The following is a 23,186-nucleotide window of genomic DNA, read 5'->3' on the forward strand; positions in this document are numbered from 1 at the left end:
CCCCAACATCATAAGAAAAAATCCAAGGTCTGCTTGGTGACTTCCCTATTCATATAAAAATATATTAGCCAACTGCATTTTCAAGAATGTTGGGGGGAGAGTAGAGAAGCTGTGGGAAACATTGAGTAACTTTAAATCTCTTTAGGAAATACAACAAAAAATAGATTTTGTAAATGCTTCCACTTCATTTCTCTCATCTGAAATTAAGATACATACAACTGAAAAGTCAATCATGCCTGAAAGTGATTACTTTTTATGATTAGGAAAAAAAAATACCTTGTAATCCACTCCCCCAATTATTTTCCGAACCAGTTTAAATGTTAAGGCCCAAAGTTGTGTTCTTTCCCACTCGAGAGTGTCAGAATTTATCAGGGATTCACAAACCATCCTAGAAGAAAGGAATACCCATTCCGGTTATAAGACAGAATTTTGTAAGTTTTCTAATAGCCAAGGTCTGTGTACTCTAGATATTACATTTGTTTTAGTGAGTATTTTTTCATAAAGGTACATTATTACCCAAGCAAACTTTTAAAAAATTTATGTATAATATTTTACATATTATGCTTGTATGAAAGAATAAACACAAAGAACTAAATAATATTGATTATGTTATAGTTTTTCTAGACAGAAATCAAAAGACAGATGGTTAAATGTTTACCATCTATCAACTTGTTGGAGATTGTATTTTCCCAAGATGGCTGCAACAAGATTTTTGATCCTCATGCTCTTCTGAAATGTGACATCGATATTCCTCCCATGAAGAGGTGGAAAGAGGGTCTACATTCTCTTTCCTTGAATCTGGACAGGCCTAAGACTATGGCAAAAGGAACACTGTGTGACTTCCAAGGCAAAGTGATACAGCTTCTGCCTAGCCTTCTTCTGAATGTTTGCTCTTGGATGCCACCAGGCTACGAGAAAGTCATGTCACATGGAGAGGGCACATGCAGGTTCCAGCCAATAGCCCCAACTGAGGTCCCAGATGATAGCCAGGCACCAATCACCAGACATATTGAAGGCAAAGCCTTTGTCATGACTCCAGTCCTAGCCACCATCTGACTATAATCACCAGACTCTCAGAAAAAACTGCCTGCTAAGCCCACTCAACCACCATAACCATGAATGTAAATAAAATGATTATTACTGTTTTAAGTAATAAAGTTTTGAGGTAATTCTTTATGTAGCAAAAGTTAAGTGGAACAAGCTCATCAGAGTGATTTTAGCCCCTGCAAGGCAAAGCCTGCCTGTTTTTGAGCCTTTAAATATAGAATTCTAATAATACTGTATCCTAGAAACCAAAACCTAAAGAATTAGGAAGAATTGCTTGTTGAGCCTAACTTCCTTCTTCATTTTCTTATCCTTTTACAACAACCTCAACCAATTACCAAACAGTAATAAAAAAGAAAATTCTTCAGGTTGTTCACGCCCACCATTAAACATACCTGGGTGGAAGAAGCCCAGTCTCGACTGCCATTGCTAAACAGTCATAAAGAAAAGAAATTCTTTTAGGACTATGCTGGCCATGAATGAATTTAACAATCCACTGGATGCATTGTTCATGAGATTCCTAGAAAAATCAGAAAATGATTATATATTAAGTCTAAAGTTATATCTCGTAATTAAATTGTTAATGCTACACTTGGGAGTATACCAAGATTATACCACTATAAACATTCGTAGATGGAGACAATTAAAAAAGAAAAAAATTCGGATTTAGTATTTTAGTTATATTAAATTTAAAATCTTACAATTATATAGATTAAACTCCCACCACTTTTATTACATGGGACCGCCAAAAAGAATAAGATTTTATTATCATATTAATGGTCAATAGAAAACTCTAATACAGATTTTTTTTAAGGCACTCTGAACAATAACCTTGAAAGTAGATATAAATATTCCTGTCACCACGGGGAAAAAAATCCATCATATGTTCGTACATCAGTCTCATGGGAATTTAGTATGAATCTAATCCCTAAGAGCCCAATCAATTATGAATCCAATGACATAGCAAATTTCTAGATTTCTGTAACTTTAAACCTGATACTGAAATGTAGTGCCCATATCAAAGCCTGTCTGCTAGGATATCCTCAAAAGAGCCTGTGTCCCATTCCTCTGCACTACCACTGTCCCTCATACATACTTCTATTGTTGAACATATAATGTTGATTTAGAAATATGTTTTCTTCCTGGCTCCCGCATTAAAATCTTTTTGAAGATAAGGGCCATACCTTAACTCATGAAATGTTTAATAAATTACTAAAAATTTTAAATATTTTGGAAAGATGTTCAACATCACTCAGGAAATGCAAAATAAAACTATACCGAGATAAATTTCTCATGTTTTAGATTGGCAAAATTAAAAAGTCCATTAACATTCTATTGTGAGGCTATAAGGAATATGTACTGTCATACATTGCTAATGGGAGAATAAACTGGTGACCCTTATAGAAAGCTATTAGGCAATTTCCATAAAAATTACAAATAGACATATGCTCTGACCCAGCAATACTACTTCCAGGAATTCATCCTGTGTTCTATGTATAATATTATTCGTTTTGCATTGTTTAAAATGGAAATGATACGAAACAATCTAAATGTCAGTCAGTAGGAGACTGGTTTAATTAAGGAAAGTACAGCTGTAAAATAAATATTATGCTACAAGCAAGGAAGGCAGGCAGAAATTTTAACTTTTAGGGGATTGCTGTAGAATTTATATTAAAGAGAAAAAAAGCAAGGTGCTAATGAACAGTGTACATAATGTATGACCATTCTATAAAAATAATTTTATATGCATAAAATACTTTCTTGAAGGAAATATAAACTGAGAATCTTGGGTGCAAAAAGGAAAAAGAACAGATAATGAGCTGAGAGAGATGAAAGGCAGACTATTAATTGGGTCTACCTTTTTATACCTTTCACATTTTGAACCATATGAATATATTACCTATTAAAACATAATTAAAACACTTAGGAAAAAAAAAGAATGTATTGCCACTATGTGATCCATATGTGAGTAGCAAGTCTTACCATCATCCACTCAAACGCAAACATTTTCCTACTTATAATGAACCATGAGAAGAGAATGTACTACTGGCACATAAACTCTTTAAGGATCAAAATTTTGTCTTTTTCAGGGATACATTTTCTAATGACTGTTCTTTGTTACTAAGTTTTACTGCTCCTTTCCTCATTTTTATTATTTTATATTCTTATTACAAAATCGTTATCCTTATTGTGGCATTTTGTATTTTTACTATAGTACCTTTATTATAGTATCTCTAAATCAATAGTGTTAGTTCCTTTGTTGAGAAAATGAAATTTTTAATCATCCATAAATTTCTTTATAATCTCTAAAACAGCTGTTTCCAAGTGTACCAACTAAATCAGAATAGGATAAAAATGGTTTTATATAATCCAACATGGGGAGAATTTAAAAATCATCTCACACTGTGCATCAACTGGACTTTCCAATACAAGGTCTCCACTGGAATATGAATTGAAACTAACGAAACGGGAATAGACAAAAGATGAAGACAATTTTATCTCTCCCTTTCTCGAAAGACCTCAATAGCAACATCAAAGTAAATGTAAAAAAAAAAAGGGGACGGTCAAAAATCATCAGCTGAATATATCAAAAATGCATTACTCACCTGAGAAAGACCACCCCAAAACTGTCTGAAGGCCCCCAAACAGCTAATTAGTTTTGTTTTTTCATCTTCAGGGGTGTCCATAAACATTCTACAAATAAAAATCACATTATTTGCTACTAGTTTTAAAAAGGTAATTAATTCAACGTAACCAGAAGAGTGGATCTTATAAACCTCCAAGACAAATTTAACTAAAATCTTACAAAGATACACTCAACGTAAAAACGCAAAAATCTCCCATGCATATACTCACCCAGGGAAAGCTTCTTCTATAATTTCCGTTTTCTGTAAAAAACAAAAGAAAACTATGTGAATTAAAAAAAAAAAAAAAAAGAGGGGTTCCCAGGGCAAATATTACAATGTAACACAGGGCGAGTCATCTCAATCACCTACATACGGAAACTAACAATAGCTGTCTGGCCTGTCACAATAGATGTTGTGGAATTTGACAGCAGTTTGAGACTTGCTAAACCTCTGCACAAAAACGCGGTGTCACAACAAAGGGGAGTAGGGGTGTCCGAGGGGGGTTCCATATTCTGCTGCCCAGAGTCTTCCCCTCGCCCAGCCGTCGCTCTGGATCCCTGGCCCTTCCACTCACCACCACCTCCTCGAAAATGCTCTGCAGTTGCGTCTCCATCTGTACCATCGCCCCCGTCTTCCTTGGGCGCCCCGCGCACAGCTCGTGGTCAGACCCGAGCTCCAAGAATAGAAGGGCAGAGACGCCCGCAAGATACTGTTTTCCTCCTCAAGCGTTCAACTGAGAGGGTCCCTCTGGGGCCCAGCAAAAAAACCACCGACGCCCGCACGGAAGCGAAAGGAAGCTCCCAGTGCTCTCCAGTTACAAAACCCCCGGAAACCAGGGACCCAGCTAGTGGTTCCGCCTGTGCAGAAGGGCGGCCCGCGAGCCGGAGATCGCCCCCAAGTGGAGACTCGGGCCTGTCACCTTGAGGTGTTGTCGGCTGCAAGGCCGCCACCTCCCGGCTGGAGGGGGAGTTGCTTCCTCCTCTGGCTAAAGCTTTTGCATAATGGAGCCTGCTGCCTGCGGGCAATGTTTCTGCGGCTGCCTGTGTCAACCTGATGTCTGTGAGCTGCTGAACATCGGTCCTTCTGTAGCTCCGTCAGCAAACTGGAGCCAGGAGTTGAAACCATGCTTTTCCTGACCACAGGGACCATGTCTTCTCAACTACGGTAACCTCAGTGCCTTGCACAATGCCAGACACATAGCAGGTTGTCAATGACGGTTTGAAAAAAAGAACGAAAGCATCATTACTGACTTTTAATTAGAATAATGATACTTACCATTTTTTAGTTATAATAATCTAAAAATAACATTTATCAGTTTCTGAATACCTATACTATTTGGTTGGGGTAGGGGTAGAAAAGGGTGGCAAAGAGGAAGGCTGATCCACTGGTGTGATCAGAGCAGAATCACTGGCTGGTGTGCCCAGAACCACTTTATTCCTTCAAGTGGGGAAACTTGTCCATCAAGTTGATTTAAGGGTCTCCATTATCCTCTAAAACATCTTTGTGCGTAACTGGTAGAGTAGTTCATTTATAGAACATTTATCCACTGTTCACTCAGTGCTAGTCATGAACTGTTGTGATAATCAATTTTGTAGAATGAACTGTTGTGGTAATCAATTTTGTAGAATGCCCAAGCTAAAAGGATGACAGAGCTAGAATTATTAAAATCCAAGTTCCCTAACAATCTATTGTTTTTTTTGTGTGTGCTAAACAAATTATCTTGTGGATTATCTTTAATCAGATACTTTTCTAAAACAATTTTCATCTATCAGGCAGATTTTCATGCTTCAACTCTGTTTCCATATTAGTGTATTCTCAGCAAATGTCAGCTAATCTTAATATTAGCCAGGGCTTGTGTAATTAAAAAGATAAAATAGCCAGGAAAGAACATTTTAGCCATAACAAAATATAAATTAATTTTCATATCATGCTTGCTGATGCTCCAGTCATTGAATGAAAATTAACCATCCATTTCAAGACCTTCTTAATGTGTTTCTCCATATTCGTTTTGAAAATTGATGTGTAATTTATATATACAACGAAATGCATAAATTTTAAATGTACATTTCAATGAATTTTGACAAATGTTTGTGTTGTAGCCGCCAGCTCCCGGAAGACACATGGACCACCAGAAATCAGTGAGTTATAGGAAACATGCTCTTTATTCAGCCAGCTGGGTCTGCCAGGGGTACGCAGACCCCAAATTAAGCAGCCCCGAAATGTAGAGGTACAGGGTTTTTAAGCCCTAAATCCCATTCCTCATTCTGTCTTAAACACAAAGGTCTATTTTTCTCCTATTCACTACCTGTCAACCCACAGGTCGGTTGTGCAAGCGGGGGTACAGAAGCAGAAAGCTTATTGTTAGAATGTTATGTTCCCATGGATGATAGCCTATGTTCCTATGGGCGATAGCCAAGCAGTAATTTTCCAGCCAGCACATTTGCACCTGTTCAACTACCACCTCCATGAAGATATGGAACACTTCTATCACCCCGGAAAGTTCCGTTATCTCTTTGCAGTCAACTGCCCTCCCAGCAGCAAACATTGTTTTAATTTATGTAACCATTAATTAGTTTGCAAGTTCTTGGAGTTTATTTAATTAGAATCACACAGTATGTGTCTAGCTTCTTCCATTAAACATTATAGTTTGAGATCCACTTGTGACAGCCTGCTGAAATGTAAAAAAGTTAAAGGATAATTAAAACCTGAAACTGGACAAAGGAAGTCTATACCTTAGGCCTAGTTTCTGGAACCCCTAACCGCATTCTGTTAATCATGAAACTTGTAACAATGAGCTCATACACTAACTGCCAATTTTAGCCTGTGTAACCCTGCTTGCTTGCGTGGCATGAAAAACAATCAATTGTATATAAGCTGAAAATTACTGTTTGGTCATCGCCCATGAGAATACTGGCTATTGCCCATGGGAACATAGGCAATCACCCATGGGAACATAACATTCTAACAACAAGCTTTCTGCTTCTGTACTCCCCGCTTGCACACCTGACCAGTGGGTTGACAGGTAGTAAATAAGAGAGAAATAGACCTTTGTGTTTAAGATAGAATGAAGAATGGGATTTAGGGCTTAAAAACCTTGTATCTTGGCATTTTGGGGCTGCTCCTTTGTACAGGACAGCCGCCGGCTAATAAACAGCCTTTGAGAGCATACTTGGTTTGGTCTATTCTATACAGGCCACAACACACTCATGTGTATCACTCTACTATATGACTCTAATACAGATTATTTATTGATCCACCAGTTGGTGGTGAAAACTTATAAGAACTTTAATTTCATAACTTATGGGCCAGTTTTTTGTTCTTGTTTTTGTTTTTATACTGTGAATGAAAAAAGAGGTTCTATGGAGAGTAACCTCAAAGGGTGATCTGATCATAAATTTCTAACTGGGCAGGTCATGGTGGGTAGTCAAGCCCCAGGTCTATAACTTTTTTAGTAAGCCCTGCCCATTGTTCTTGTGCATCTAGGTTAACACACCTTTGAAATACCAGAAGTAATACCAGAAGCGGGTATTAACCCTCAAGAGAGCACATAATCTTATTAACTATCCTGTAATCCAGTCCTCATCTTGCTTTTTTCTCATCTCCTTGTAATCTTTCCGATGCTCTCTCCTTAATTTCAAGTGCATAAAACAAGCTGCAAAACTTATATTCTGGGGAGCATCTGAGAGCTTGCTCCCCGGCATATGTCACTGGTTTGGCTCAAATAAATTTACCAGAACTCTCTACAGATCTGGATGTTTCTTGAGCTCTGAAGCTGCTCATAGAGCATAACTTTGTCCTATTGATAAATTGTAGTCCTTGCATTGTTCTTAAATGATACTCCTTGTACTAGTGTGATCAAAGACAGCCTTTTCATTCCACAGGCCTGAGATTAAACTAGGACTTTATAAATATTTAATCATATATTACCCGTCGTTCTCACCTCACGACTCCATTTGCTCCCTCACTAAATCAGCCAACCATTGAAAATCTAGTTGCTCCCACCAAGCCGAACACAAATGATGTAAGTTTATGATCTTTCTTTCTCTAGCAACTCTTTGATCAACTGTGCCTTGTAACTTTTACCTTTATAAACCCTGCCATAACTCCTCCATTTTGAAATGTAGTCTTAGTTCACTCTGAGGGAAAAATCATTACCTGAATAAACTCTCTTTAAATTTTTTTTAAAAAGATATCTGTGGACTTTTGTTTATAGTGGATATTTATATTCAGTTTTTAACTATTTTGAATAAAGTTGTTATGAACAATCTCAAGCAATCTAGTAGCAGAATTTTTGAGTTATATGGTAAGTATGTGTTTAACTTTATAAGAAATTGCCAAACAGTTTTTCAAAATAGTGTTACCATTTTTACATTCTAATACTACTAATGTTTGAGAGTTCCAATTATTCTACATCCTTGTCAGCAGTTGTCAATCTTTTTACTTTAGGTATTCTAATGGGTATGCATTTCCCTAGTTACTATTTTTTTTAAAGTATATCTTATAAGCTATTCAAATATGTTTTGTGAAGCGTCTTTTGCTCATTATTAATCAGGTAATTTCTTATATTCTTACTTATTTGTAGGAGTACTTATACATAGTCCATGCAAGAACATAGAAACCTGTAAAGAATTTTTATAAAATTTATTTGAGTCAACAGACCGAAATACATGCCTCAGAGAATAACAGTTTGCAGGCATAGAGTAAGCAATCTATAATTGGTAGCTCTTGCTAACTTATGCAATTTTTAAAACTCTCTCACTCTATAATATAGCTGGACCTATCAGCAGAGTTCCAATTGTGTAGAAGGACTATGATATAAATTAAAAAGAGAGAGAAAATCCTTATTTGAGGGATAAGATTTCGGGTGGGGAAAATTGGGTCCAGAGTGATCAGCTCAGTCTCTGGAGTAGCTGGAGATTGAGATCAGCTACCCGGGCAGTTAACCAGGCCCACACGATGGAGCCCCATAAAACCTCTGGACATAATGGCTCATGATAGTGTCCCTGGTTGGCAATGTTTTATGTGTATTGTCACATCTTGATGCCAGGAAAGTAATGCTGTCCACAACTCCTTGGAGAGAGGACAACTGGAAACTCTACATTTGGTGCTTTCCTGGACTCTGTCCTATGCACCTTTTCCCCTTGGCTAGTTTTAATCTGTATCTTTTAGCTATAATAAACAATAACCATGAGTATAACATGAGTCCTTCTAGAAAATTATCAAACCTAAGGGTTGTCTTGAGGACTCCCAAACTTGGAATTGGTGTCAGAAATTAGGGTGGCCTTGGTGACTCTCTCTTTTAACTATGCACCCCAAAATTTCAATTTTGTTAGGAAGGAAGGGAAAGGAGAAGGGAAATAGGGTGGAAGAGAAGGAGGGAAGAAGAAAGAAAGGGAGTAAGAGAGAAATGAAAATGTCAACCACTGTTTATCTGTATAGGTACATGTTTGCACACACATGGGGAAAGACTGAAAGTATTTTTGCCTATGGTAGGTATGTTGATAGCCCCACAAGGATGTCCATATTTTAATCCTCAGAACTTGAATATACGTTATATTATATGGCGAAGGGGAATTAAACTTGTAGGTACTATTAAGATCATTAATAAACTGACCTTAAAATAGGGAGATTATCCTGAATAAACCCAATGTAATCAAAAGGATCTTTAAAAATGGAAGAAGGAAGCCAGGGAATTTTGAAATCTAAAACCTCCAGTTGTCCTCTCCCATGGAGTTGTGGACAGCATTACTTTCCTGGCATTAATATGTGACAATACACATAACATATTGCCAACCAAGAAAGCTCATATGAGCCATTGTGTCCAGAGATTTTATGGAGCTCCATCATGTGGGCCTGGTTAACTGCCTGGGTAGCTGATCTCAATCTCCAGCTATTCCAGAGATTGAGCTGATCACTCTGGACCCAACCTTCCCCACCCAAAATCACATCTTTAGACTCTTTGGAGTGACCCCCTTAATGTTGAATGCTTAAAAGAAATTGCAAAACTGTTATTCTCTGGAGCATTTTAGATCTTGCTTCCAGCAATTGTCAGTTGGGGCTCAAATAAACTCATAAACATTTTCTACAGGCTTGGACATTTCTTATATTGATACTTCTAACGATGAAAAAGGAATAATTACTGTTTCTGGATATCCCTCACATTTCCTCTTTCTCCATCCTAGTTATGTATCCAAATTTATTGGTTAGATAATTACAGACTATTTATATCGTTTATATTCTATAGCTGTTATTTACACTGTAGCAACATAGTGCATTGTGATTCCATTTTCCTTTTTTGTGCAACTTTTTGTTTTGTTTTTGATGTTAATAATTGTCTAATGCATTTTCTCTGCTTAGGTTTGAATGTTCCTATTGCTAATTCATCCAGAAACCTTTACCTGAGATGTTAATCTTTTCTTAGAAAGATTAACATAAAATGTGCAAGAATTTTATTTTCCTCTTGGGAACATCCCTTCTGTAACTTCTGCCCTCCTCTGCCTGTCTGGATTGGCTGCTCTCTAAACCTACCTCACAGCTATTGTCTAGCAGTAGCTTCTAGAGGTTCTCTTTTGTTCTCTCCTATATACATCTTTTGTTTGCTCGGTTTCATGTCTTATTCTTCCTCAATTTACTCCCTTGTTTGGGGATGGAGGAATGCACATCTTCCATTAACTTCCTCAAAAAGACTATTTCTCCCCCTAACTTTTTATTTTGAAAAATCTAAACCTAGAAAAATTGCAAGAATTTTACAATCAACACACATATTTTAAACATTTTACCACATTTGCTGTTTCTCTCTGTCTCTTCCTCTTTCTCTCTTCTCTCTGTCTTTTTCCTCTTTACTAACCATATCTCTATGTGAACTGTTTGAGAATTATTTACAGACACTATAACTTTACCCCTAAATACTTCATTGTGTGCCTTCTGAAATTCATAGGCGTAGAACTGACTTTCATAACTATGGTACATTTATCACACTCAGGAAAATTAATATCAATATAATGCTATTATCTAAAGTTCATCCATACTCACATTTCCTCATTGTCCCAATAATGTCCTTCCCTTATCATTTGTTAATTCCATCTAGGATCCAATTAAGGGTCTTGGCGTCGTGTTTAGTTGTTAGGTTTCTGTTTTCCTTTAATCCAAACAGTTCGCTAACACTTTATTCCCCCCACTTTTCATAAAATTGACATTTTTGAAGATTCCAGGCCAGTTTTTTTGCAGAATGTCCTTCAGTTTGGATTTGTCTCACTTTTTTATTATTATATTCAAGTTAAATATTTTATTTTCTGTAATAATGCTTTATACATCGTGTTGTATCCTTAAGAGTATTGTTTCTTAGAAGATTTAGCTCATTGCCTTTGATGTAGGCCATGCAGAAAACAAATACATACACATATATACAAATAAAGTTTATGCATTTCAAGTGGTCTGCAGACATTCTCTTGAAGCCTATCCATGCAATTGCATGAAACCTTGGCAAAGACTGTTGAAAACACAATTGGTGTGGGCGATGGAACTCACGTTCCCACTGCTCAGCAATAGTGCTTGAGTTACTTTTTGAGTCACATTAATGTTCACTTGAAAGAATACCTCTAAGATATTTTTATGGTCTGACTTGTTCCCCTCAAATTCATATGTTGAATTCTTAACCTGCTAGTACCCCAGAATATGACTAAATTTAGAAATAGAGTCTTTAAAGAGGTAATTAAGTTAAAATGAGGTCATTAGGATGGGCCCTAATACAATATGGCTGGTGTCCTTATGAGAAGAAAAGACTGTGACAGAGACACTAGACAGGTACATGCACAGAAAGATAACCGTGTAAAGACACAAGAGAAGATGGCTATCTGCAAGTCAAGCATAGAGGCCTTAAAAGAAACCAACCCTTGATCCTGTACTTCTAGCCTCCAGAACTGTGAGAAAATAGATTTGTGTTGTTGAAGCCACCCAGTCTTGAATACCTTATTATGGCAACCCTAGAAAACGCATATAAGTACCTTTCCAAATCCCCTTAGAAAAGTTTATTATTTCCTCTTGTATTCCCCTGGTACTTCGTTAATATTACTAATATAGCACATATCACATGATATTATGGTTTAAAATGTCTTTTCTTCTACCAGACTAAAGCTGCTTAGAGTGGATACAGAAACCAAACATTTTTGCATCTCTGAATGCCTGGCATAAAATCTAGGGCTTGGTGGTACTAAGTTATTATTTATTACTCTGGATTGAATTAAGGCATATAAAGTCCCATTATTTCATGGGCAAGGCTTCCTTTGAGGTAATAGTTATTTCTGAAATGATGGATGTAAAGATAGATTTGGATCACAAAGTTATACTTATAAGGTTATTATAATTTATAACAATCTGTTTTATTAGTCACTTTTGAGGTAGACTTAGACCTCCAAGGTTATTTCTGAAACCATTAAATAATTATTCAGCAAGTGTTCATTGAATGTCTTCTGAGTGCTGGCCATCATGCTAGATACTGGAACAAAACGGCTAGCCTAAACTAACCTAGTTCCTGCTCCCATGGAGCTGACCTGACAGAGTGGCTCCAATGTTTTGGCAAATAACCCAGTTCCTGCCAGGCTTCAAAGCAGAATTAACTCACAGCCTATAACTTCATGGATTGGCACTTGTGGGGCCAAGCCTTGGAAAACTCAGGTAGCATGGTGGCACTATGGGTTTATGATCTCTTCTGGAGGTATCTCTAGAATTTGAGTCATGAATGAGGTGGGCTTGAGAACATTAAAAACAAGAAGAGTCTACTAAAGCTTGGGAAATTTTTGGAAATGAAATTTTTTCTGAATTTTGAAATGAACAAGGGAGGGCTGCTAATATTCTAACTCTAATAAGGCAGATTGCTGCACTTGAAGGCAGGTACGAGAAGCAGTCCTCCAGGACTCAGAGACAACCTTAGAAATGCTGATTGTTCAGTAGAATACAATAGTAATGCCACAGGAGGCATTAGATAAGGTTTCTAACTTCCTGACTCATTAGAGGTCATAATTGATGGTTCAGGTGACAAACTGGTGCTTGTTTCTTTGCATAAGTACATTAGTGCCAACCTTCAAAACATGGAAGAATTTAGGAGTAAATCAGGAATCAGCAACACTGCAAAGGGCCAGTTAGTAGATATTTTAAATTTTGTGGGCCAAGAGGCAAAACCAAAGATATTGTGTAGGTATGTGTATCAAATCAAAGATATGTGTACTTATATACTCAGAGAGAAAACAAATTTTCACAAATTTTTATCAACAAAATTCAAAATATAATAATAGAGTAGTTTTTTTTTTTCTGAGTTAGGGGATAACATTCTGTTGAATTGAGGGTGAGAATTACTGTTTCCTATCTTCACGTTGATTATAAATGTTTATCTGTGCTGATTCATAATGAGATTTTATGTATTTCACCTTGGAAAATGTTTTCCAGATATGCGGGTACCACAAAATACTGATACTAATATAAAAGCGTTGACTATATTGTTTGGATGTCTAGGACCCACTTTACTTATATTTCATTTCCAAGAACTTGGCTCCTGTAGGCCATGCTGAGATTTTGCCTTCTCGCTTTCTCTATACCATTGTCTCTCGGCCTTGATTTGGTATTGCTAACACCATTCCCAGCAAGACAGCTAGTTCTAGATTCAGTTTCAATACTGGATCTCCACTTGCTAAAGACTAGCATCTATCCTTTCTACACCAACTGCCCACCTGGTTAGCTTTCTGCTTTCAAGGCATACTTGTCAATGTTCTTGTAGGTTTTTCTGCCTCTTCCTTAAGATGGGTCCTTTTTTGAAGTTGGCCACCTGCCCATCCAACCCTTTTATGTTGTTTGAGATCTCCCTGCTTTGGTGGACTCCTTCCTGCTGCTGGACCTGAGCCTAGCATTTGCCTAACCTCAATCACTTCCTTCAGTGTGTCTGCTTTCTCTAAACTTTTCCAGTCTGGCTTGTCCAATTATCACCCAGCCTCTAGTGCTAGAACCAGAAAGGCTAGGCTTATAAGACTTAAGGAAGTAGATTTTGGCAGGCCCCTGGGAGTTTCCTTGGTCAGCAACGAGTGAGTTTTCTGTGATTTTAAAAGAGTTTCTTAAATTCTGTGGACACAGGGCCTTTGTAGAATATGAAAAATGTTTATAATTAGTAGGAGATTTAATGTAACAGTAGCTGCCTTTCAGAGCACAGGAGTTCTAGACCATTAAGCATGAAAATATGCAGAATGAAGCTTTCAGAATCCAGAAGGTGTAGATTGTTCTAAAATTGAAGGGAAAGGAATAGTGAGGCTTCCAAGGTTCAAGTAACTTAGAAAGTGTGAGTTCAGGTTCAAGTGACACAGGTGGCCTATTCCAAAGTCTATGTTGCATGGAGGGTGTGGATTTGGCTGGTGTCCAATGCTCAGCTGAACTATTAGGAATAAGTTTCTAAGACTCGAGAGACTCAAAAGAGATTGCGGTTTGGGGTTCAGTTAGGGGAATTGCTGTAGCATAAAATGTGACTAGAGACTGGGCAATGCCAGCATCTCTAGGTGGATTCCCTGAGGTTTATTCACCTCAGGACTTGAGAGACTAAGATATTTTTCCATTATAATATTCAAAATTTAGTAATTTAGAGAAAATCTGAGATTACCTTAAAAATGAAGAATTTGTTGTCAAGAGTCAATTAAATTATAAGTGACAGACTTTATCATAGGCCTCCTTACTTCTTTATTTAGTGCTTTTTGTATCCTCAGAGTTGAAGGGGGTGAGGGACGAGGGTAGAAGAAGAAGAGAGGGAGGTTCTTGCAGTGTGGGATGGAACAATTTACATAGTAAAAATATAAAGGCAGAGTCAGTACCTTGGTAAACAAAGCTGGTATAGAATCAAGTGACATCTTGGATAATATAAGGAAGTAGAATCTGGAAGTGCTGCTGGGGCATCAGATAAGCATTCTGAAGTCAAGCTGTAGAAGTTATTTCAGGAAATATCAAGAGAAGAAGTTTAAAATCAAGCAGACAGAAACCAAGAGAGCAGATCCTGAAGGTCCAAGTAAGGTGGAGAGGTCAGAAATGAGGCAAAGTCTTAAAAAGAAGGAAACATGTGAGAAGGGGTCCAAAGAGTATGTTGGTCAGGATTCTCCGAGAAAGAGAACCAGGAGAGACAGAGGTGGAGATGGAGATGAGAGCGAGGAAGGGAGAGGGAGAAGAATGGGCTCACTTGCTTGTGGTGCTGGCCAGTCCAAAATCCAGAGGGCAGGCAGGTTTTCAGGCTAATGCTTTAGTTTGAGGCAGAATTTCTTTTTCTCTGGTAAACCTGTTTTTGTTCTTAAGGCCATCAACTGATTAGATGAAGCCCACCCACATTATTGACGGTAATCTCCCTTACTCACAATCAATGTGTTGTAGATGTTACCACATCTACAAAATATTGTGACAGCAATACCCTAGATTAGTGTTTGATTAAGTAACTGGTTACTAGAACCTAGCCAAGTCCACACGCAAACCTAACCATCACACAGAGGAAGATATAACCAGAAGCCCTGGGAACCAGAGGCAAGGCAGACTAGATAGATTGTTACATGTGCACATAGGCCATTAGAATCTGGAAAAATTGAAGGCATTTGTCAGATGACTAGATAAAAGCCATAAGTCCTAGGAATCTCCTAATTTTGAGACAAATTGTGATGTCATCCTGATCTTTCTTTATATAATCAGTATGACACAATGACAATAACAGAACTCCCTCAAGTGGGAGCCTGAAGACCTGATGAAATCTCACTTTTGAGATGTCACTAGCCAAGGTGATCTTGGGCAAGTGATCAAGCCCCTGGGGTCCTCGAACCTTGCCTGTAAAATTGGCAAGTTTGATAATAAACCCGAGTTAAATTTTTGCAGAAGAAATTCAAAAGTGCATGCACTACTAAAAGCAAAGTGCTTAGACTGAACTTGACTGCATATGAAATCACTTGGAGGGATATTTAAAAAAATACTGCTTCCTTAGCCAAAACTCCAGAAGATTCTAATTCAATTTACGTGAAACCTGGGATTTGAAATTTTAGAAATTAAAATTAAAAAAAAAAACTACTTTGGATATTTCTAAGTTTATCCAGTGTAGAGAACCACTTGCCAAAGGTATTCAAATACGTTTTTGTTCATTTGTGATTTTAAAGACCACTGTGGTCTGTGGAAAGAAGTCTGTGAGATTCTAGATTGATTGTCTTTTTGGCATCTTTTAGTTTTAAAACTATTTTCTTCCGCTACAGCAACGAATGCAGTTGCTTCCACTGGTTAGGCCCATAGGTGTAATTGGTGAAGTGAGGTATTCTGGACTGAGGAAGTGATGGCGGGGAAGGATAGCACAAATCTTCAAGGTCACAGAAGGAAACCCAACTCTTACCCTGCAGATTTTTCCTTAAGGGAGAAATAACAGGAAAAACTTCAATAACAGAGAAAGGGATTTAGTCATGATTTTCAAAAATATCCTTTACATTTATGCATCATTGTATTAGTAGAGTAGGTTCCTTTCTTATTTATTTATTTTTTTGCACTGTTTTTAGGGTTGGACTGGTTTAGAATAGTGTTTTCCAATGCGTGTACTGCAGCGTACAGGATTTTTATAATCTTCATTTTATAAAAGAGTTCTCAAACTCTGTTTGACCAAAGAAGTTACAATGGAGTAATGTTCCATGGAATCATACTTTGAGAATTATTGCCTTCGGGTATTTAAACTAAGAAGGGCTTAACATTCACAATTTACTATAACTCTCTTTGGTCACACTGCTATTAATTTAGCTTCTTTCATCATAAGTACATGTACCAGGATGCTCTGGTTATCTATATAAATAAGAAAAGAGCCCGTTAAACTGGTTAGTGAAAATAATCTTGGCTTTGGGGATATAGAAAACTTGCATTCCAGTTCTGCCATCGAGTAAATAGAGTAAATATGTGATTTGGGACAAGTAACATAATTTAAATAATTAGAGCTTTACTTTAACTCATCTACAAAATAGAGATAACATGTTTATAAGGCACATTGTTAAGTTTGACATGAGATAATGTATATAAAAACATGTCAGATTGTGAACATTGTAAAATGCAAAATATAATTATCACATATGATTAAAGTGCATTTTTAATGTTAGTTTTCAACTATGACATAAAGTTTATGTAAATATAGAAACTCTCTGGAACTTAGATAACAAGGCCTTTTCTTTTGGATATTTTTAGTGTAAACTATAAGGAAAGCACAGTTATCTACAGTGTACTAGAAATAAACTTTCATATCTCAACACTATTGTTATTACAACTTTTTTCTTCTCTCTTGATTGCCCAATCACTAAAGAGCAGTGATCTTCCCAGATAAAAGTCAGTCATATGCAACTCATACAGTTTCTCTTTGCCAGACTAGAAAAAGGAAAGAGTAATCTGTCTGGTAAAACAGGTTTATACAGCTAAAAGAATAATGGATTCTCAGCTGACTTTATCAATGGAAAAGACTGTTAAGGAGAGCACTGTTAAGAAATATAGAATAATTTGTATTGTAAGTACAAGTTTATTTAAGTTTTATTTTTATTTTACTTTATTGTAAGTACAGTTCTTTTAGTCTTTCTAGTTTTGTGACAAATGTTAAATATATGACTCCCTACTTATATTTGTGTTACTATTTAAATGTAAAGTTTCAAGTAATTGTGTTCAGTTTTATCCTTTGTGATAACTTTAATGTTAATATTTTACCGATATTTTATAAATAAAAAAATTTGAGTAACTACAAACGAACCTTTGATCAATCTAAAAAGTTGGGAACTGTGGGAGAACAATTTGCAGCATTTATTTTAGCATGATTATAATTACTTCCCAAGTCACCTTTTCATTGCGTGAATATTTTAAGATCAGAGAGTGAGAAATTCAAATGACTGTATTTTACATTCTTTGTTGGACTACTGATTTTATCCTATTTTACTTCACTCCTAGAGATGGTCTCTTTTGCCTATTTTCTCTTTCTTGTTCTTATATGGTAAGATCGTCCTTGTTTGAAAAAAAAAAAAAGTTTTCTTGATTTTTACCATCAGACTTTCAGGAAAAGGGCATCTCTCCTTATTGCGTTGGTTTTTTTTTTGCCACCCAACCATTCCCTGTCTAGTTTTGTTTTTACTGTACTGAAGTGACCCTCTTGGAAGCCAGTCTTCCACCTGTCCTTTTCTTGAGTCTCCATAACAAACAATACATGAATAATGCTGAGTATTTTCTCACTTTGAATTATTCTCTCCTTTTGTTTCCAAAATTGCATTAAAATTCCCATTGTTATGACTTTTCTTGTTATCTGCATTCTCTTGGTTGATTTATCTTTCTTTCCAAAAGATAAATATCTTCTACCAAATCTCATGTAAAGATATTTCCTTTAGATAATCTCATCTTCTTTCATGGTTTTAAGAGTCATATCAAAAACTCCAAATATGCCCCTAGCTCTGATCTCTCCTTGAGTTTCTGTCACATAATTTCAAGTGCCTGCTTGCTGGCTCCTCATACAGTACCTCAAGCCAAAACCAACTGAATGATTTTTTCATACCTATTCTGCCGCCGTTTTCTCCTAAATCCCCTACTTTAGTTAATGTCACCACCATTTTCTCACTCAAGCATTGTTTCAAGGAATAAATGAAACAATATGTGTAAGGGTTGAGCCCAGTGACTATAACAAAGTAAATGCTCAAGATATTCTATTTGTTTATAATCCTTCTAAGAACTTTGGAGCAACTCTGTTAGCTTTTATGCCATTTATTATATTTATCCTCTTATAAACTCAGGAAATCATAAACTCCTTGGGAGCGAAACTCATGCATCATTTATTTCCCTTCTTTGTATCCTTCTAGTGGTTTACTAGTACATATAATAGAAGTTCAATATTTCAAAATCACATTTTAAAATATTTCAAAGGTACCCTTATGTTTCCAGATTTTAATGTTTCATTTAAAAATTTTAAAGCACTTTACATTCAGTCAAGCTAAAGCCAAATGGTGAATTCTCAGTGATTTTCAAAGTCCAGAACTCTCTCCTCTCCACTTTGTAGATTAGATAGTTTAAGATATATATGCACCTCAATATCAAGCAGCTTATTCAAAATTACATATTTAGAATGAATAATTATATGAGATTAAAAACAAACCTTAACTATGAAGGAGCTTACAGAATAATGCAGAGAGCAAGCCATAAATAAGTACAAAGTCAGCTAGATGTTTATTTCTCCAGCAAGCTTGAATTGCCAAGGACTAAAGATAAGATGTACACGGAAATATGTCAGTTTGTAAATTTATGATGCATGAGGTTTATGGTAGGAAAGTTTCCCAGTGTTTTGTTTCTTTGTAGAATTCCTAGTCTTGGTCACCAGTGACTTTTAATAATCATAAGGAATGCGAATGCTGTTATTTAATAACGGTTTCTGTTCACCTTTCCTTTTCCATCTCTGCACTGAATCAATACCTGCTGGAAGGTCATTGACCCTTGGGTGACCTTTGAGACTTCATATGAGAATTGTTTTCATAGTATTTTAACATATTTTCCTAATTGTTGAATTCACTTCTATTATAAAAGTCAGATATGTTAATTTTTCAGTTGATTTTCAGAGTGAAAACAAAAAAAATCAGCATTTTATATAGGTCTTTATTATCTGAGCAAATTTAATGCTGTATTTTTTTCTTCATGAAAGTGATTTAAAAAACTATAGCAAAAGTTATTGGTACTATAAAATACTTTTCTAAGTAATTCATGTGTCTGTTGCATTCATATTCTTTATGGTAACATATATTATTCAAGCTCTCTCATCCAGCATGCTTGTCAATAGACTTAATGGATGGGGAAAGAGGTGAGTGGGAAGAATTCTCTTTAATTATATCACAGTTTAATTCTAATCGTCCATTATACTGAGGAGCTTTGTCAACAGTAGTGATATGATACTAAATGACACATGATCTTTGGTCACACAGCTTCCAAGCTGTCCTAATTCATTTGTTTGAGTGTAGAGCAAAGCAGAACATCTGCTAGTTAATTATTTGAACACTATAGTTTTGTGTATGTTAAACATTGTCCTCTGATGGACAGAATGGGGGAAAAATACCCTGCAGGCTGTAATGAGGTAGTTAACAATTTCACAGTTTTTGATAGGCTTTTAGATAAATGATCTCCAAACAGGTGTCTAGTTAAGAAAGGAAAAAGGGCAAAGGTAAATGATTCCCATAGTTTCATGGGTTTAATTCAATCTGAGGTTAAGCTAGCTGGAACTAATGTATTTAAATTTGAAGATCTGTAATAAATGGTATTTTAAAATGCTTCCCAAACCTTTCTTAATTTTTGTCATTAAATAAAATTATATACCTCTATCATCGTTGGATCTGGTATCATGTATAACCAACACACTGTGTGCCCTTCATATTCACTGAGGGAGGGTGGTTATCTGGATTTTTGTGTATATATATATTTAATTGTAAAGGTTACTTTTCTTTTTTCTGTAATAGGTTCTTCTTGTTTTGTTGGTGTTGGTGACTCTCGGATTAGGCCTGCAGCTTGGACTCAGAAAACTAGATGAGCAAGGTATACCCCTCAGTGTTTTCTCAACATTTGCCAATTTCTTCTTTCTCCTCCCCTTCACCCCCTCTCCCCTGAGTCTCCTCTCTTCTACATGTAGCACCCTCCTACTAGCTTCTCTTTCTCTCAACTCCTTATCGGGAACCCACATCTGTGATTAGTATTATTTGCTGTCATTTATGGACTTTACTTTTTGCCCTCATCCCCCAGCTCTTTTCAGAGTCATGGCATTTCTATTGTGGCACGATCAATTCTAAGACCCACGGAGCCGACTGAGGTGAATTATGAGGCTTTATTAGCTGGCCGGGACAGACTCTACCACGCAGAGTTTAAGATCAGCCCCGAGCTCGCAAAAGAGGCAGTTTATAAAACCTAGAACCACACCCTGGTTTAACATCAAACAAGCAAACAGATTAACCCTAGTTAACATCAAACAAGAAAGCAGATTACAGAAGCAGAAGTTGGCCCTTAGCATATCTTTGCCCAGAACCACATCCTTAACATTTCCAATATTTTCCTCTTACTTTTCCTTAATTTCATAAAGGACTTTGATAACAGGACCAAAGACTCCTGACCCAGTTTCCACTCTAATCTTTAATGTCCACTAATAAATTTGGCCTTGAAAGTCTTCATTGCTCCCTTCCCAGGACCTCCTGCCATTTTTCCTGCATCTTGATATCATGTGAGTATTGTTCCATCCCTGAAACCTCATAATTTCTTGGTTAGGCAGTGCCACATTCTTGAAGTGAGGTGCAAAATAAAAGTTTCACATTTTTTTCTTTTTTCTCATAAGAAGCAAAGGAAAAAATAGAAGATATATGCCCCCAAATATCAAAACACCTCACATCTCTTTTGCCATATCTCACTAGTTTGAACAGAAAATAAACCATTTGCAAAGATTATATAAAAAGCACTTTTTATAATCTTGTTTTGTATTATTTTGGTACTTTTATTAAGGAGAAGAATGAGTCAAATGTTAGATAATTTATCTCCTTTTTCAATTTGGCTGATTAACTTCTAATTTGACTCCAGGAGGAAAAGTCTTATCAGTTCTTCGTTAAGGACACTCTTGGTGAGCTTAACTGACAATTTTCCAATTATGTTTTCACTTAAGAATGAATAAACACTAAGTACCCCTTAGCGTAACATGGAAACACAGTGGAACCAAAAAGACGGACATTACCTGCAAAGTTACTGTCCTGTCTTGGTCACTTGGTTGTTTTGTTTCTGAACTACAGTAACAGTCCTAGATCTGACAAATACTGGCAGGTCATTTTTGTGGTATTATTCTATGTTAGTGCCCACAGGTGGGCATCATTTCTTGGGTATTTTGTCCCACAAATCATAATTTAATAGCAAGAAGCTTATACTAATATTTGAATAAAATCTCCAGCTCTTTCACCTTCTTCCTCCTTTGAGTCCTACACCTACTGGCTGGCTTCCCAGAGGTATTGTCCTCATTTTCTTCCTTTTATCTTGGTCTATCAGCCCTTATCTGGCATCACTTTCTTCTGCCTTCTACCCAGGGCATTGGTATTTAACTCCAGCCCTTATTTGCCAGTATCTTTAACATTTTCATCCCCTCAACTTTTATCTAATCCCCAACCCTAGACCATTTTTACCATTCTCTGCATCAATTAACTCATTTTTTTATAGGCAATGTATTTTTTCTAGTGTGAGTACTTAAACCAGTTTTTCTATTTGAGTTCTTACAATTTTATTGTTTTATGTACAGATACTTTTTTACTTATTCTTTAACAATTGAGCACCAACCATGTGCTAGTACTATTCCAATTACTGGGATACAGTGGTGAAGAAAACAGACAAACAGAAAAAATCCTTCAGGATTTACATTCTAGCAGGAAAGACAGACAATAAAAATATAAATAAGTAAATATATATATATATATAGTGACAGGGAAAAGTGCTAAGGAATAAGTAAAACTGAAAAAGGAAATATGAATTATTGAGTCAGGATGGAGTGGAGTGTATGTGTGAAATAACTTTTGCGTAAAGAACTAAAGGAAGTAAGGGAGGAAGAGGGATATTTTGGAAATGAACATTCCATCCAAGAGGAAATAGCAAGTGCAAAGGTCTAGCGCAGAAGCTTGCCTAGCCAGTTTCATTTCAAGAATAACAAGGAGATCATTGAGGTAGCACTAAGAGGACTAGAGGGAGGGAAGTCATAAAATGAGATCAACCAAGGGGAGCTAGATCAGAGGGGTTGGTAGGCTAAAGTGTCATCTTCAGCTTTCATCCTGAGTGTGAACTGGAACTGATAGGTGGTTTTGAGATGCTATGGTTTAGTTTTCAACATGATCACTCAAGCTGCTGTACTATGAATAAATGGTGGAGTGAAACTCTAAGTAGAGAGATGAATTAGGAAATAATTGCAACAATACAGACAAGATTTATGTCTTGGACCAGGGTGGTAGCATTTCACCTGGTGAGATGTAGTTGAATTCTGAGTATATTTTGACATGGTAGATAGATTTTATTGCTAGATTGAGTATGAAGTGAGAAAGAGAGGAGTCAAGAATGACCTCTGCATGTCTTTTGGCATGAACGTCTGAAAAGATGGCATTTCCATAACTGAGCTGGGAGAGACTGTAGAGGAAGCCGGTTTGGGGACAATAATTAAGAGCTTAGTTTTGGATATGTTAAATTTGAAATGTCCAGGCAGAAAAGTCAAGAAGATAGATATATGAAGCTAGCTTTAGAAGGGTAGTCCTGCAGGGACCTGCAATGTGATTATCAGCATCACATGTGAGGTTTAAAGCAATGTGACTGGGGTATGCCAGCCTTGAAGAATTGAGGCGATGAGGGATAAAGAACACAGAAGACTAAGAAGAAGTGCTCAGGAATGTGGAGGGAAAGGCACATGATTATTTTATCATGGAAGCCAAGGGTGGAAAATGTTTCGAAGGAGGAGAGTGAATGTAAAAATGTAAAAAC

General features: G+C 36.6%; 2 protein-coding genes across 5 annotated transcripts in view; one reads left to right on the forward strand and one right to left on the reverse strand.

The window, feature by feature from the left end:
- The window catches only part of MED23 (mediator complex subunit 23), a 37,841-nt gene extending 33,354 nt beyond the window's left edge, over positions 1-4,487 (reverse strand). For 3 of the 4 annotated variants that reach the window (XM_025042395.1, XM_006926175.3, XM_025042394.1), the window contains exons 1-5: positions 4,246-4,487; positions 3,901-3,932; positions 3,651-3,738; positions 1,440-1,564; positions 277-388 (exon numbers count right to left, since the gene is read on the reverse strand). In XM_025042395.1, coding sequence (XP_024898163.1) covers positions 277-388; positions 1,440-1,564; positions 3,651-3,738; positions 3,901-3,932; positions 4,246-4,293 — 405 coding nt within the window. In that variant the 5' untranslated portion in view covers positions 4,294-4,487. The remainder of the gene's footprint in view (positions 1-276; positions 389-1,439; positions 1,565-3,650; positions 3,739-3,900; positions 3,933-4,245) is intronic. The other variant, XM_025042396.1, reaches the window with a different exon arrangement.
- A 185-nt stretch (positions 4,488-4,672) lies between these two features.
- ENPP3 (ectonucleotide pyrophosphatase/phosphodiesterase 3) overlaps positions 4,673-23,186 on the forward strand; it is a 75,271-nt gene continuing 56,757 nt past the window's right edge. Inside the window, exons 1-3 of the mRNA XM_025042377.1 lie at positions 4,673-4,764; positions 4,814-4,835; positions 20,162-20,237. Coding sequence (XP_024898145.1) covers positions 4,673-4,764; positions 4,814-4,835; positions 20,162-20,237 — 190 coding nt within the window. The remainder of the gene's footprint in view (positions 4,765-4,813; positions 4,836-20,161; positions 20,238-23,186) is intronic.

Source organism: Pteropus alecto, unplaced genomic scaffold, assembly GCF_000325575.1.
Source record: "Pteropus alecto unplaced genomic scaffold, ASM32557v1 scaffold79, whole genome shotgun sequence".
In the NCBI taxonomy this organism is placed as follows: domain Eukaryota; kingdom Metazoa; phylum Chordata; class Mammalia; order Chiroptera; family Pteropodidae; genus Pteropus; species Pteropus alecto.